General features: G+C 36.1%; 1 protein-coding gene across 2 annotated transcripts in view; it reads right to left on the reverse strand.

Moving 5' to 3' along the window:
• Positions 1 to 17,873, reverse strand: part of FGF2 (fibroblast growth factor 2) — a 66,213-nt gene that overhangs the window by 12,124 nt on the left and 36,216 nt on the right. For both annotated transcript variants that reach the window (XM_086704278.1, XM_086704280.1), the window contains exon 2: positions 1,481 to 1,584. In XM_086704278.1, coding sequence (XP_086560404.1) covers positions 1,481 to 1,584 — 104 coding nt within the window. The remainder of the gene's footprint in view (positions 1 to 1,480; positions 1,585 to 17,873) is intronic.

Here is a 17,873-nt window from a genome sequence, read left to right on the forward strand (position 1 = left end):
ATACAAGATACAGAAACAACACATCAAAACCCTTACACATTATTACAAATACTTATTTACACTTCTGCCTCCCCAAGATTATGAATCATTACGGGCACAGACCATTTTGTATTCAACTTTATAACCCAGTTGCCTAGCATAACATCTGGCACACTGTTGGCTCAATAAATATTGGCTATTCTTGAAGAGAATTCTGAAGTTTATTCAACTACCAAAGAGAGTGCATGCCATTATACCCAGACTTGTTATTTATCCCGCAAAAATCACATAAATTGATAACACATCAACATAAATATATCTTTGTCAGATGATCAATCAGATGATTGATATATTTTCTCCCTAAGTCTGTTTTGGTCCTTGAGAAATCCAAAGGTCTTCACTCAGAAAAATTTTCAAAAACTATTTGTATGCCGTAAAACACCACAAGTGTTCAGTAATATTAGATCCATTCTGTGGGGAAAGTTATAGGCGATTGTAACTGGCTACCGGTACTGGTATGATGACTATTGTGTATACACACACATGCATGCACACACACACACACACACACACACACACACACACACACACACACACTTTCAGGTATGTGTCCCATCTATTCCCCCAATGAGACAGGAGTTGGATCTATATCTTTTATACTGCTGTGCACTATTCCCCACACACTATGTCTGCTCAACAAACATGTAATCCTGGTTCTAATGACAATGGTGGAGGTGGCAGGGAGCCTGCATTAGTGAAAAGAATATTACCCAGGAGCTAGGACTCATAACTAGCTTTGAGAAAAAGTAAAAGAGTGAAGTCATTGTCCTGAGTTTATATATAACTGAGAAGATGAAGAGGAAGTAAATATTGTGAGGATCTATTATGCATGACCCAGATTGGGCACTGGATGTAAATTATCTAATTTAGTCCTCACAAAAACTCTGTAAGATATGATCATTGTTGTCTCTATGTTACAGGTAAGAAAACTCAGAATAATTTGCTCAAGAACACACAGCTAATACATACTATCAGCATCTAGGTTAAGGGCCCACATTATCAACAAGTATTCTATATGGCAAGCATTTTGTATATGAAATCTGAGAAAAGAAACTTAAAGACTGATACTCAAAATTGTATATATCCATCCCACTGATCTTCAAACAACTACACAATATGAGTTTATTTTCATAACTGTGGCTTAATAGCTTTGCAGAGAAGGCAGTAAAATACAATGAATTAGAGCTCATGCTCTGGAGTCAAGACTGCCTCAAATGCCATCCAGGCTCTACTTCCTAGCAGCTGTGTTTCCATGGTTACTTTATTACTTCCTCAGAACTTTAGTTTTTTATCTGTGAAATACAGTAATACTGTATTTTAGAGGGTGAATATAAATTATTTAATACTTGCAAAATCCTTAATGAAGAATAAATACCACTACTAGTAATTAAAGCAACAAAAACCAATGAACAAAAAAACTACAAAAAACAGCATTACTTACAGAAGCCAGTAATCTTCCATCTTCCTTCATGGCAAGATAGCGGTTTGCACAGACTCCTTTGATGGACACAACCCCTCTCTCTTCTGCCTGAAGCTGCAGTTTGACTGTAAATAATGGGGGGAAAATTACCTTTGTAGCATCACAGAAAAAACAGCCATCTACACACTTATGCAATATAAAGACAAGAGCAACCAGCTAATCCACTCTGGAGGACTGGCAAGGTGAAGGGAAAGGGGACCGGTGTCAATTAGATCATACTCGGATGAGACCCAGATGCTCTAGAGCATGAGTGCTTCCAGATTCCCTTCTCACTCTAGTGTCAGTGAGCAGAGAAGAGTGGCAGAATGGGGAAATGTTTTCCTTTGATGTGTAATTAGTCTCCACTTGGCCTGTTAACTGCTTACATATTTTTAAAAAGTGAACATATTTTTAAAATACATAAAAATGTAAACCACTTATAAAAATGTCCACACTACTGCCTAAGTTTAAGCTTTTTATTTTTTTTAATGTTTATTTGAGAGAGACAGAGAGCAAGAGAGAGAGAGAGAGCATATGTGCACATAAGGGGCGGGGGGCGGGGGTGGTGGTGGCAGAGGATCCCAAGTGGGCTCTGTGCTGACAGCAAGAGAGCAGATGAGGGGCTCAAACTCACAAAACGGCAAGATCATGACCTGAGCCCAAGTCAGGCGCTTAACCATTTGAGCCACCCAGGTACCCCTTAAGTTTAAACTTTTTAAGTTATTTTTAACCAATTCTTCACAAATAAAATATAATTGCTCATTATTACCTTTTGGTTTGTTTTTCCTTGAGTTTCTTTTTTGTTTCAAACTTTTCTGTAAATTCTAGTTAGTTAAATAGTGTAATATTGGTTTCAGGAGTAGACTTTAGTGATTCATCACTTCCATGTAACACCCAGTGCTCATCACAACAAGTGTCCTCCTTAATGCCCATCGCCAATCCAGACCATCCCCCCATCCACCACCCCTCCATGAACCCTGTTTGTTAAGACTATGTTTATCTTCCCTTTTTCCTTCCCCTGTGTTCATCTGTTTTTTCCTACACATCTTATTTCTAGCTTCCCTCTTTTAAAATTGTTTGTTTATTTTTGAAAGAGAGAGAGAGACAATGTGAGTGGGGAAGGGGCAGAGAGAGAGGGAGAGAGAGGATCCCAAGCAGGTCCACGCTGTTAGCACAGAGCCCAACGTAGGGCTGAAACCCCACAAAACTGTGAGATCATGACCTGAGCCGAAACCAAAAGTAGGACACTTAACCGACGAGCCACCCAGGCGCCCCTAGCTTCCCCCTTAATACAATACCAATGCATTTATCTTTCTTGAAAGAGGGATTGTGATGTATAGCTATTTTAGTTTGCAAATATCTATGTAGTGGAAAACTGAAATGCATACTTAATTTGCTTTTACAACGTGTTGAAAGATTTTCAGAGTGTAAGATCTTGAAGAGGGTGACCTGTTATACTGCATTATCAGTATTAAGCAGACCGTAGTAGGAAAAAAAAATAGATATTACATGATTATAATTATGCCATAAGAATAATTATCTAATTGATTCAAATAAAAATGAAGTTAACATCTTCTGTTTTGCTATTCAGAGGCAGCATTCTCCTTCCCAGAACAGTATTCTCCAAAATGTATTTTGGCAAACAGAGGTTACATATAAAAAAGAGGTTCTGGGGCCAAATAAGTTTAGGAAAGTCTTGGTTAAGCCAAGTTAACTCTTTATTACCTTCTGACACCTTTGCTTCTTATAACTTGCCTTATAAGTCACCATAAGAGGGTATACACCATAAGAGGGTAAGTATACAGTGTTTATATAAAATTTACCTGGTGTCAGAATGAATTTTTGCATTCAACATATCTAGGACATTCTCGAGAACAACAGAAAAAAAGCAGTAAATATTCAAACATTTAGAAATCAGCATAATATTATTTAGATAACATTACAAAGTAAGTTAATTCTCACAGGCATTTCCAGGTAGCTAGGGAAACATGGCATAAAAAAGCAATGTTTGAAAGATTCTGGAATTATTATTCACTTTGTTAGATATTATTATGTCATATAATTATGTTTTAAAATTTTCTCTATCAAGCAGAGCAACATACAGGTAAAACAAGACATAACATCTGGGATTAGCTTAAAAACATTTTAGCAACCAAAAATAACATATTCTAGCAGCCAATCATTTTTTTAATAAAGTGGGCAGGATATTTTTGTTATTATTTTTAAATAAACATCTATTTTTTAGAGAGTGTGTGTGAGTGGGGGAGAGAGGCAGAGAAAGAGAGAGAGAGAGAGAGAGAGAGAGAGAGAGAGAGAATCTCAAGCAAGTTCCATGCTTAGCATGGAGCCTAATGCAGAGCTCAATCCCATGACCCTAGGATCACGACCAGAACCAAAGTTGAGTCAGATGCGTGACTAAGCCATCCAGACAACCCTAAAGTGGGCAGGATAAATAAAACAAGATTGACTAACCTATGTCAATAGTTATTAGAAGCATGGGAGTTTATTATTCTATTTGCACTAGTTTATGTCTTTTTAGTCTGTTGAACATTTACTGTGTGATTCTCTTCTGTGTATCAGTCATTATTAGATTCCAGACAGCACAGCATTAGGTAAGCCTGCAGTTACCAGGCAAAATTGTTCTGCAGAATCTTACAAGATAATGCAAGGCTAAATGAATATAATCAAAACATGAAAACTAAACAAAGAAGTTCATAAAGCCTTTTTCACAATACAGGGAAATGTAGAAAATAAGATTTATTTTTAACAAATATAACCAAAATTATCTTAATGATTATGAGCAAAATCCTTATATACAACTCTAAAGTGATCTAGATAAGCCGTATTAATTATGAACACATTTATATTTCTTTTTAGCTCAGAAGGTTGCATAAAGGCTCATGAGGCAAGATTGCATAATCACTATACTTTCTTCTGGTGCTTCATCAATAAAGCATAGCCTAGCTCTAGCCCACCATCATTAAGTGTGTATTAATGGTCATAAGGGAGATTATGGATAGTAATCTCAATAACCAGTGGCCAATGCCAGTGACTCAATACCCAGAGTAACATCATTGATTGATTCATCAACCTTTTAGAGATTCCTTGGGTATTATTCCACACTAGGCAATTATCACTCAGTAAGTCACTAAAAATTAAGTATCAATTGTAGATGCTTAAAAAAATCTTTCCACTGCCAAATAATTATATGCACTTTAAAAATAACTACAGCCTAAAACGACAAGCTGTAAAGCCATAAAAGTCATAAATTTTCTTTAAAAACCCATTAAAACTGAAATGCAAAGTAACTCAAATGAACTAAATTCCATATACATATGATCCCTTCTCAAAAACAGAAATGACTAACTGCTTTTATCTCTGACAGAGGAAAGAATAAACCTGCCAAAAAGGGAAGTATGGAGATACCAGCTCAAATTTTACTAACTCTTAATAGCTGTTGATGTGAAGAATTAGAATTCTGAGGAGCTCTAATCAAAGAACAACTCCATATCCACCTGCTGGTTCTCTCTCACAGAGCTTGCACCTAGTGGACAACCACCACATATCAAAGGTTGGGACAGAACAGAAAGACTGAGAAATCTTCCTAAAGTACGTTAGGCCTTTGCTGAGTGCAAAGCAGCAGACCACTGAAAGAGGGGAGCAGGAAAAAGCTAAAGAAGATTCCTCTGACAGGCACTGAGCTGTCACCAAATGCAAAGCAGGATCAAAAGAGCTCTTCCAAGATAAAGAAAGCCAAGGGTTGAGTTCAAGAGTAAGGCTAACCCCTGACCTACCCAAACAGTTGGCAGCTGGCTATAAGGCAAACTAGAATACAAAAAATCTACTCAATTAACCCAAAATAAGAAAGGAAATGAGAACCATAAGGACAAAGAACAGATGGGGGAAATTAGAAAACAAATTCCAAGATGGCAGATTAAACCCAAACATACCAATAATTACCTAAAAGCAAATGAATACATTTAAAAGAAAAAATTCTCAAGATAAAAAAGATTTAACTGTGCTGTTTACAAGAAAAGCACATTAAATACAAAGACACAGGAGTTGAAAGTAAAAATGTGGGAAAAAAATATAAAATGTACACCCTAAGTGTAAGAATGCTGGTATGACTATATTAATATGACAATGTGGACTTCAAAGCAATAGTATAGAGATGAACAAGGTTATTGCATGATGCTAAAAGGGTAAGATACATCAATACATAATAATCTTAAATATGTAGATAGAACAATAATAGAATCTGAAAATACCTGAAGCAAAAATTGACAAAAGAAATGAACAAATCAATAAGTATATGGAATATATAAGTAACATCTACCAACTTGACCTTATTTTTTTTTTTTTTTAGATCAGGTAGCTTTCATTCACCTGAGACTTTATTCTCCTATTAACATCATAGTCTTTGAAAACTGCTAAAAAAATAAATAAATAAACTGCCAGCATGGTAAGCTAGCTTATGCTTATTTGCCTAGTAGACTTGAATTGTTCAAATCAATTACCTCCAACTAACAAGTTCTTTTTCCAAAGTCACCATGATATTAATATCAAGGGCTTTTGTCCTAAACTATTGGGTGCTTCTGGTTCCTTTGTTTTCTTTAACAACCTGTAATATGTAGTAATTCACAGATGATACAATTCATTTAAAGTGCACATAAAATTCAATGGTTTTATTATAGTCACAGAATTGTGGAACCATCATTACAATCAATTTTAGAACGTCTTCACCATCCCATATGCTTTAGTACTCACCGACCATGTCCCCAGTACCACCATCCTCAGCCCTAGGCTACCATTAATCTACTTCCTGTTTCTATAGATTTGCCTATTCTGGATATTTCATATCAATGGAATCATGCAATATGTGGTATTTTATGACTGGCTTCTTTCACTTAGTATAAGGTTTTCAAGGTTCATGCACATCGTAGCCATTATCAGTACTTCATTTGTTTTTATTGCCAAATAACATTCCATTGAATAGATGAACCACATTTGATTTACCCATCCATCAGCTGATGAACATTTGGTCTGTTTCCAATTTTTGGCTACTCTGAACTATGCTATGAACATGTTATGAACATGCTACACAAACAAGATTTTGTAGACACATTTTCATTTCTTCTGGATATACACTAAGAAGTCAAGTTACTGGATCATATGGTGACTATGTTTAATCATTTAGGAACATTCAGACTATTTTCAAAGCAACCATTTTACATTCCCACTAGAAATTGAGGGTTCCAATTTCTCTACATCCAGACTACATTTGTTAAATTCTGTGGGGTTCTGTTTTGGTTTTTCTATTTCTGTTCTTGTTTTTATTATAGCCATCCTAGCTGGGTATGAAGTGTTATCTCATATTTCTGATATGCATTTTTCTGATGGGCAGTAATATCAGGCATCTTTTCAAGTATTCATTGACTATTTGTATACCTCCTTTAGAGAAATGTCTATTCAGATCCTAGGCTCACTTTAATTAGGTTATCTTTGTATCAATGAGTTGTAAGAACTCTTTATATATTCTACACAAAAATCCCTAATCAGATATCTGACTTGCAAATATTTTCTCCCATCATGTGGGCTGAATTTCCACTTTCTTGATGTTGTCCTTTGAAGCATAAACATTTTTAGTCTTCATGAAATCAAATTTATCAATTTTGTTCTTTCATTTTTTGTGCTTTTATTGTCATATCTAAAAAAACACTGCTTAATCCAAGGTCATGAGGGTTTACACCTTAGCTTTTCTCTTGAGAAATTTAGTTTTATCTCATCCATTTAGGTTTTGAGTCATTTTGAGTTAATTTTTAGTATGCAGTATGAAGATCCAACTTTACTCTTTTCCATGCAAATACATCACCAAATTGACACTTAAAGGTCAGTTCACCCAAGCAGAATATGCATTCTTTTTAAGGAATATGCCCAAGAGTAAATTACATATTGGCCATAAAACAAATCTCAGTCCATTTAAAAGGATTGAAATCAAACAAAGTATTATCTTAGAAATTAGTAACAATAAGTTATCTAGAAATCCCCCAAATATTTGGAGATTAAGCAATCTATTTCTTAAAAAACACACACAGATAAACCACAAGGGAAATTAGAAACTATTTCTAATTGTATGACAATGGAAACTCAACATGCTTAAAGGGAAAGCTATAGCTTTAAGTGTTGATACTAGAAAAGCAAAAAATTATGAAAATCTAAGCTTCTACCCCAAGAACTAGAAAAAGATTTTGCCATTATTTTATTTTATGTATATTTTTATTCCTATTCCAGTTAGTTAACGCAGTGTTATATTAGTTTCAGGTGTACAATATAGTGATTCAACACTTCCATACACCACCCTGTGCTCATCATGACTAGTACACACCTTAATCCCCATCACCTATTTCACCCATTACCCCAAGCCCCTCCCCTCTGGTAACCATCAAATTGTTCTCTATTATTAAGAACTACAAAAAGATTTCTAAATAAGACTTCTAATCTCAGGCCCAAAGTAATAGCAGAGGGAATACTTACTATGTAAAAAGTATACACTTGAATATACATGGAGTAGAAAATTAACCCAGAGTTAGTTAAAATATTTTATTTTCATATACCTTTTGACATTTTGAATTTTTTCTTGGTTGAGCATATGTTACTTTTTTTTTTTTAAATTTTTTTTTTTTCAACGTTATTTTTGGGACAGACAGAGACAGAGCATGAACAGGCGAGGGGCAGAGAGAGAGGGAGACACAGAATCGGAAACAGGCTCCAGGCTCTGAGCCATCAGCCCAGAGCCCGACGCGGGGCTCGAACTCACGGACCGCGAGATCGTGACCTGGCTGAAGTCGGACGCTTAACCGACTGCGCCACCCAGGCGCCCCGAGCATATGTTACTTTTATAAGAACATAACAATGCTAGCATTGTCAGTTTTAAAATAATCTAGAATAAAACATAAAGTGTGTACCATGTTAAACATGACTATGAAAATAATCACATTTATCAGTTACAAGAGGGAGTGGACATTTCTCAATTAAAAGAAACATAAGAGACATGAATAACCGCAATGTGTAAACCTTGTTTGAATCCTGATTAAAGCAAGTATTTTTTTAAATTTTTGTAAAAAAATAAAAGACCATAGGGGAAATTTTAAAACTAGCTGGATATTTTGTGCTTCTAAGGAAATTTTTAAATTTTTAGGCATGAGAATGGAACTGTTACTATTTTCTTAAGGTCTCATAGCAATACATATGAATCATTTATGTATCTGATATGTACTAATACATACATATCACTTATTTATTTATATGATCATTCTTTAAAATTTTTTTAAGTTTATTTATTTTGAGAGACAGAGAGAAAGAATGACCAAGGAAGGGACAGAGAGAGAGGGAGAGAGAATCCCAAGGAAGCTCCAAGCTGTCAACGCAGAGCCGGATGCAGGGTTCAAATTCACGAACCATGAGATCATTACCTGAACTGAAATCAAGAGTCAGACACTTAACCTAGGCTGAGCCACCCAGGCACCCCTACATATTCATTTTCTAAATTACTTGATGAAATGATATGTCATCTAGTATATACTTCAAAACAATGCAGTACCAGGGAGGAGAAAAAGAGCTAGTGAAGGTACAGATAAAACAGTTGGTCATGTGATGACAACTGCTGAAGCTGGGTGATGGATACATAGGGTTCATTATACTGGTCCTTCTATTTTTGCATATAACTTAAATTTTCTCTAATAAAAGGTTTTGTAGGTTAAAAAAGAACAAAGCAAGTAACCAAAGGCAGCTCATTGGGCAATTAGTGTTAGTTTGGTTGGAAACGTATTGAAGGGTATTTTCTTAGATAATTAGGCCTGCTATAATACAGATACCATAGACTTGATGACTTAAGTAAACACTTATTTCTCACAGTTCTGGAGGCTGAGGAATCCAAGATCAAGATGCTATTAGCTTTGGTGTCTGGTGATTTCAACAGCTCTCATCTCTCTGTGTCTTCACTAGGGGAAAGGGGCTAAGGAACTCTGCGGGGTCTCTTTTTTTTTTTTTAATTTTTTTTTTTTTTCAACGTTTATTTATTTTTGGGACAGAGAGAGACAGAGCATGAATGGGGGAGGGGCAGAGAGAGAGGGAGACACAGAATCGGAAACAGGCTCCAGGCTCTGGGCCATCAGCCCAGAGCCCGACGCGGGGCTCGAACTCCCGGGCGGGGTCTCTTTTTCAAGGACACTGATCCCACTCATAAGAGCTCTGTCCTCATGACTTCATCAAATCCCAAAGGCCCCACCTTTTTTTCTTTCCTTTTAATTCAAATATAGTTAACTTACAGTGTTAGACTAGTTTCAGGTGTACAATTTAGTGATTCAACAATCCTATACATTACTCAATGCTCAACAACATAAGTATATATTTCTTTTAATTTTTTAAAATATTTATTTTTGAGAGAGAGACAGAGCACAAGCAGGGGAAGGGCAGAGAGCGAGGGAGACCGAAGCAGGTTCCAGGCTCTGAGCTGTTAGCACAAACCCCAACACAGGGCTCCAACTCATGAACTGATCATGATCAACTCATGATCATGACCTGAGCCGAAGTTGGACACTCAACTGACTGAGCCACCCAGGTGCTCCTAGATAAGTATAGTCAATCCTCTTGACCTATTTCACCCATCCTCCCACGCACCTCCCCTCTGGTAACCATGTTTGTTCTCTATAGTTAAGAGTCCATCTTTTGGGTTGTCTCTTTTTTTCTTTATTTCTTAAATTCCACATGAGTGAAATCATATAGTACTTGTTGTCTTTCTCTGATTTTGCTTAGGATTATACTCTCTAGCTCCATCCATGTTGTTGCAAATGGCAAGATTTCATTCTTTTTTAATGGCTGAATAATATTCCATTGTGTGTGTATACACAAACCACATCTTTATTCATTCATCTATTGATGGACACTTGGGTTGCTTCCATAATTTGGCTACTGTAAATAATGCTGCAATATACACAGAGGTGCATGTATCCCTTTGAATTCGTGTTTTTGTATTTGGGGATAAATACCCAGGTGTGTGATTATTGGGTCATAGGGTGGGTGGTTCTATTTTTAACTTTTTCAGGAACATCCATCCTGTTTTCCACAGTGGCTATACCAATTTGCATTGGTTGATGTGACTATTTTTGTGCCAGTACCATACTGTTTTCATGACTACAGCTTTGTAGTATAACTTGAAATTGGAGATTGTGACACCTCCAGCTTTCCTTTTTCAAGATTGCTTTGGTTATTTGCGGTCTTTTGTGGTTCCATACAAATTTTAGGATCCTTTGTTCTAGTTATGTGACAAATGCCATTGGTACTTTGATAGGGATTGCATTGAATCTGTAGATTGCTTTGGGCAGTATGGACATTTTAAAAATATTTGTTCATCAAATCCATGGGCATAGAATATCTTTCCATTTGTTTGTGTCATCTTCAATTTCTTCATCAGTGTCTTTTAGTTTTCATAGTCTTTCACCTCTTCAGTTAGGTTTATTCTTAGGTAACTTACTATTTGTGGTGCAATTGTAAATGGGAATGTTTTCTTAATTTCTCTTTCTGCTGCTTTATTATCAGTATATAGAAATGCAACAGATTTCAGTTCTGAATTCATTTATCAGTTCTAGAAGTTTTTTGGTGAAGTCTTTAGGGTTTTCTATATATGGTATCATGTCATCTGCAAATAGTGAAAGTTTTGCTTCTTCCTTACCAATGGATGCTGTTTATTCCCTTTTCTTATTTGATTGCTGTGGATAGGATTTCCAGTACTGTGAGAGTGGACATCCCAAAGGCCCCACCTTCTAATACCATTACACTGGGGTTAGGACTTCAATGTATGAATTGGGTGAGAGCAGAAACACAAACATTCAGTCCACAATAGGTATAAAAACTATGTTTCTGTTCCAGATAGAGTCCCTCAGATACTCTACAGATCCCATACAATGTGAAATTCCAGCTAGTACTCAAAAATACTGAACAGTACGGTCCAGTGAAACTAAATTTGGTTGCATTCAAGTTAGATTTTTAGTTGTCACTGTTCCATGTTACACTGGCTTCATGGGGAGGAAAGATACAATAATCGTATGTCAGATTTAGAAGACTCTTAATAAGTAAAGCCATTGGATCTTATGACTTAGAATAGGCATTAGCCAAAGACACGTTTCATTTGCTGGAAGGAGAGTGGGGAGAAGGGTTTCTTAAAGAAATAGTTTTAAATATTAAGTATGTTAAGATAGGAAATGAAAGGAATTGCATTATATTCCATATAAAGAGTACACTGTAAAATTTTCCACACTTCTCAGGAAAGAAAATATAACAAGCAGACAAGCCTGCGAAAATCTGTTCTGAAAAATGGAAGATGACTTAATCATCAACTCTTCTGAACCATAAAAATGATTGATTCTGTCTATGTCTAACCAGGGAAGTGATCATCCTCAGCCTAGTTTCTGGAAATGTAAAATTTATATTTTTATACTTACATAAATGTTAAAACCTTGATTTTCACCTTACATAAAAACAATACACTATTTTAGTGCTTCAATCCAGGTTTTCAGTTCTATACTTATAAAGTATCTACCATAGCTCTTAAAAAAAAAGATATTTTCTCCATGAGAATACTATGAAGCTTGCACTTAAAAAGTACTTAATAAGTGATTATAAAATAGAACATTCGTTTTTGTTATATAATAAGTACTATTCTGTGGCACACACTGAGCTAGACTCTGGAATTATAATCTACTCTGGAAAACCTCTGTGGTCATTCCCTCCTTCCTGCTCTCCTCAGTTTATGATAGGAACCTTCTCCTCTATACTCTCATATTATCCTGTTTTCTCCACTTGGAACAATTTTATATCACATGTGTCTTTCTTTCCCTGATTGTAAATTTCTTGAGGGCAGGGAGATGTACCTTGCCCATCTCTACATCCCATGCTGTAGCACAATGCCAGGCATGTAGGATTGCTTAGTGAATGTTTGGTGGATGAAAGCATCTCATGCAAGACAAAAATGGATGAAGAAACAATTGCAGCAATGCTCTTGGTTTCATACTTGAGTTTTATACAGGCTCTATGAGAAGTACAGAAAAGGACATGTTATTAGATGTCAGGAATCTTTCTAGGAGGGATGAGATTTCAGCTAAGTTTTAAAGGGTTAGTAGGAAATAATTTCATGAAGAAGGTACAGGGTAAGGAGATAAGGAGGAATGATATTCCAGGTAGAATGTCATTCCAGAACTGAGGTATGAAATAAGCCACATTTGTCCAAAATAGCCAAGTCCTAGACAGCTAAAGCAATCAGCAAACTGCAGACTGAGAGATTAAAACACATATTTAAAAAGCAAAACTAAAGTAGAATACTTAAGGATTCCTATCGATACGATGAAACAATAATACAAAGAAGTTATTAAAATAAAAATCTATAGGAGCACCTGGGTGGCTCAGTCAGTTGAGTGTCTGACTCTTGATTTTGGCTCAGGTCATGATCCCAGGGACATGGGATCCAGCCCCACATCAGGCTCCATGCTGCACATGGAGGCTGCTTAAGACTCTCCCTCTCTCTCTCTCTCTCTCTCTCTCTCTCCTCTGCCCCCTCCCCCTCTTGTGTGTGCACTCTTTCTCTCCAAAATTAAAAAAAAATCAGTTCACTTTTATTGAGAAGGAAAGGGACTGTGATTGAGACAGAGGACATGGGCTTCTAGGGTGGCTGACAAAATTCTGTTTTTCGATCTGAGTGACAGTTACAAGAATGTTCACCTAGTAATAATTCATTAAAGTACAAGATGTTTTATGTGGTTTTCTGTATCAACGGTATACCTATGTTGTAAAAGCAAAATTACTACACTAAAAGACCTTTTAAATTGGGCCTTGAACACTGATTTAACCCAGGTCATTACAGCAAGTTGGAGACCACTCACTATATTGAGTTTTTGAATGCACAGAAATCCACAATTTTGATAAACACAGACTAAGCTTATAATTCAACTTTCTTTTCTGTTATAGCAAAAAAAAGAAACAAAAAACCTACAAACCACAAAATTGATGGATTTCATCATTAGGCAAGACCTTAGTAGTAAATTAGTCTCATCATTGTACAATTACATTTTAAATCCTATCTACAATATCCATGAGAAACAGCTGTCTAACTTTTACTTGAAAATCTTCAGCAAAGGAGAATTTATACAGTCTTTCTAAAATATTTGGTTATGCAATCAAAGGAACAGAAATTCTGATCATCATAAGTAAACAACGCAAATGCTTAAGTGCTCAGATTATTAGCACTTGACACATTTAATTCTGCAGTAAAACTAAAATGTCAAACTATTGGGGCGCCTGGGTGGCGCAGTCGGTTAAGCGTCCGACTTCAGCCAGGTCACGATCTCGCGCTCCGTGAGTTCGAGCCCCGCGTCAGGCTCCGGGCTGATGGCTCGGAGCCTGGAGCCTCTTTCCTATTCTGTGTCTCCCTCTCTCTCTGCCCCTCCCCCGTTCATGCTCTGTCTCTTTCTGTCCCAAAAATAAATAAAAACGTTGAAAAAAAAAATTTTTTTAAATAAAAAAATAAAATGTCAAACTATTATTTCAGGGTTATTTCTACTGCTCAAAACATTTTGGAACTTTTTTTTTTTTTTTTTTTTTGGGAATTTCCCCCAGAATTTTCATTGTTTTCTTTTGAATATGCTCAAGTATGATAAATCTTAAACTCATAAACACCAATTTGTTAGAGCCGTGAAGGAGGACTTCAAGATCATCTAGTGTACTCTTCTCATTTATAAATAAGGAAGCTGACATTTAGACAGTTTTGTCCCTGGTGAAAGAATATCATTTTTGGAAACCGTCAAGTCAGCATTTCCAAGAATGGTGAATATATTTATGCACTCATTCAATAAAGATTTTTTAGTTACAGCTATGTGCCAGGTACTGTGTGCTAAGCAATAGGAAGCACAAAGCAAAAGACAACATTGGTCTTTGACCTTGAAGAACATGCCGTATTGTCAAGGAGAAGAGCAATTGTATACACGTAACTAAACAAGCTCAATACTTTAAGTGCCATGAGAGAAATACACACAAACTACCTTGAGAGTTCTCAGTAAGTGCATTTAACCCAGCCTGGGAAATTAATGGTTTCCTGGGAGCAGTGACAACTGAATGGAGACCAAAGGAATTAGCAGGAGTTAGTCAGGAAAATAGAGTACAAACCAAACAAAAGCATCCTTATACAACTTCCAAAGGAGAAAGGGAAGAACATTGCATATCTAAGGAACACCAGGTACTTAGCTATGGCTAGCACAAAGGGTGAGAGTGTTGTGTGTGCTGTGGAGAAAGGCATCATGGGACAAGATGAGGTGATGAGGCCAGAGGCTCTGAATAAAGTGTTAAGGAGTTTGATAGTGTGAAATAATGATAGGTTTAAATGAAATAGCTGGTAAACATGTCAGAAATGAAGGAAATAGAATTAACAGGAGTGGATAGGAAGGGAATGAACGGAATGGAAGTAAGAGAAGGCAGGGAAGCAAGGAAGGAAGAGAAAAAAGAGGAAGAAAAGGAGGGAGTTCAGAATGAGTCCCAGGTTTCTCTACCTTGGATAACTGAGAGATTATTGAGATGGGAAATAGGAGAGAAGGGACAAGAGAAGACAATGAGATGTGTTCCCTTAAGACATATTGAAAATCTGTGAAAAATCAAGACAGAGATATCCAGAAGACAGCTATATGAATCTGGAGCTCAAAAAATAAATCTAAGCTAGAAATAAAGATTTGGTAATTGTAGCAAACAAACGCCTGCCTTGGGCACAGAGGCTGTACCCAATCCACATAGGGAGCTATAAAATGGATGAGATCCTCCAGAACAAGGTGTGAACTAAGGACAAAGGAAGAATCTTGGTAAGTATCAACATTTATGGGAGGAGTGAAGGACGTAGAGCAAGTAAAGCCTGGGTAAGAGTGGTCAGCACTAGCAAGTACAGAAAGCTATGTATATACACATCTGGTAACTATAGCATGCACGCACGCGCGCACACCCACACACACACACACAGAAACTAAGAGACAAAACTGCTCTCCTTTGCAGATGGTACAATTTTCTACATTAAAAATCAAAGACTAAAAAACTCAATGTGATATTCTGGACTGGATCCTGGAAGAAAAAAAGGACATTAGTGGAAAAAGTGCTGGAATCCACACAAAATCTGTAGTTTAGTTAAAAGTAATGTGCCAGTATCAGTTCTTTTAGTTTTGACAACACTGCCACAGTTATATAAGAAATTAACCTTAGGGAAAGCTGGGTGAAGGGTATAGGAGAACTCTAAAATCTTTGCAACTCTTCTGTAAATCTAAAATTATTCTTATAGGGTCACCTGGATGGCTCAGCCAGTTAGGTGTCTGACTTCAGCTCAGGTCATGATCTTGTGGTTCGTGGGTTCAAGCCCCATGTCAGGCTCTGCGCTATCAGCTCAGAGCCTGGAGCCTGCTTCAGATTCTGTCTCCCTCTCTTTCTGCCCCTCCCCCACTCACGCTCTGTCTCTCTCGCTCTCTCAAAATAAACAATAAAAAAATTTTTTAAATCATTTCTAAAGTATTTTAAATGTCAAAATAAAATCCAAATGAACTATTAGAAATAATTGAGCCAGGTTGCTTGATATAAGAATATATAAAAATCAATTGAGTTTTGTAACTCACAACAAACTGATAGAACATGTGATTATTAAAAAAAAAAGATAACATTTGTGATAATAACTAAAGGTACCTAGGACTTTTATGGAGAAAATTATAAAACTTTATCAAAAGTCATTTTAAAAGACTTAAAAGGGGAGGTATGAATGCTTACAAATGAAAAGACTCAATATAATTAAGGTATCACTTATCCCCCCAAATAATCCATAAATTTGATGAAATCCCATAAATTTGATGAAGGGAGTAGTCAAAAGTAGAAAACCAGGAAGAGTAAAAACCAAGTGAAGACATAATCTCAAGTGGGACCTTCAAAAAGCCCTTCAGGAGCAAATGGTACAAAAGAAGACCAGTAATTTCACCAAATAGTATTTAGTGGATTTAACCACAGTAAGAATTTGGGAACAGTGAATGCAAACAACTTCTTCAAGAAGTATGACTGAAATAAACCACAGAAATTAGAATGTAGTACTCGGAAAAAAACATGGTGTCAAATTGCATGCATTTTGGAGTCAAACGGAACAGGACTCTGAATCAGGCTTCACCGATTGCTGGCTGAGCTTCCCTTCTCACCTGCACAATGGAAAATAGTTGCTATTATACAAGGCTACAGTGCAGATTAGATGATATTAGATCTTTCTCCATGTATAACAGTTTCAGTACACAGTAATCATCAACTATTTTGGCCTCCTACTGTACTTATTTCTATTGCTTTGAGATTCAAGGAATTATATTTGTTAGAAAACCTTGTATTTGAGCATGAGAATATCTAGGAGAGGGCAAATATGACCTACAAAATGTGCCCGGACATCTTATAAAAATATATCATTTATCCTATATATAATGTCTTATCATAGTGAGGCTGATTCTTTACTTACAGCAAATAAGTTAATAGTTTCACTATTCTCAAACTAAATGATACTGCAAAGAAGACAAAGACATAGGATTTCTCAACCTGTCATCCCGTGTTTATTATTCATTCATTCATTCATTCAAGTGGTATTGGTTGCCTGTTATATGTCAGGAATATAATAGGAGCTAGAAATACAACTGTAACCAGGATATACAAAGTCTCTGCCCTCACAGAGCTTACGTTCTAGTAGCAACTACACAGCGCTCCTTTCATTGTGCCAGCATTAATGTTATTTGTCATTTAAGTAATTTCAAACTGAAGCAAACAGAAATTATCAATTTGGTACAGGAAGACAATCAGTAAAGCAGCTAATACTATATTTCAAAGTTCATTATATTGGTCTGCAGGTGACAAGTACTCATATTTCCTGGCATCCTCCTCCCAGAACCCTGAACATATTTTAATTTCTTACTCATTCAAAACAAACTTTTAACTTTAAAACTGGGTGATAGAGTGTGTTAGCTTTCCAGCAAAATTATGTTTTTGAGTTAAAAAAAAAAATACATTGGATTAATCCAATTTAATCCTGAAGACCAGGCACTGAAAAAGCCTAGGTAACAAAAGAAACTCATTTGCTGAAAATGAAAACCTCTAAATCTCTCTCTCTCTCTCTCTCTCTCTCTCTATATATATATATATATATATGTGTGTGTGTGTGTGTGTGTGTGTGTATATATACACACATATATATACACACATATATATATATATATATATATATACATACTACTTGAGATAATAATCAGATAAACAAAGATCAGCAACCTAAATTTCTTCCTTC

This window comes from Puma concolor, chromosome B1 (genome assembly GCF_028749965.1).
Source record: "Puma concolor isolate L17-30 chromosome B1, mPumCon1.1.hap2, whole genome shotgun sequence".
Taxonomy (NCBI): domain Eukaryota; kingdom Metazoa; phylum Chordata; class Mammalia; order Carnivora; family Felidae; genus Puma; species Puma concolor.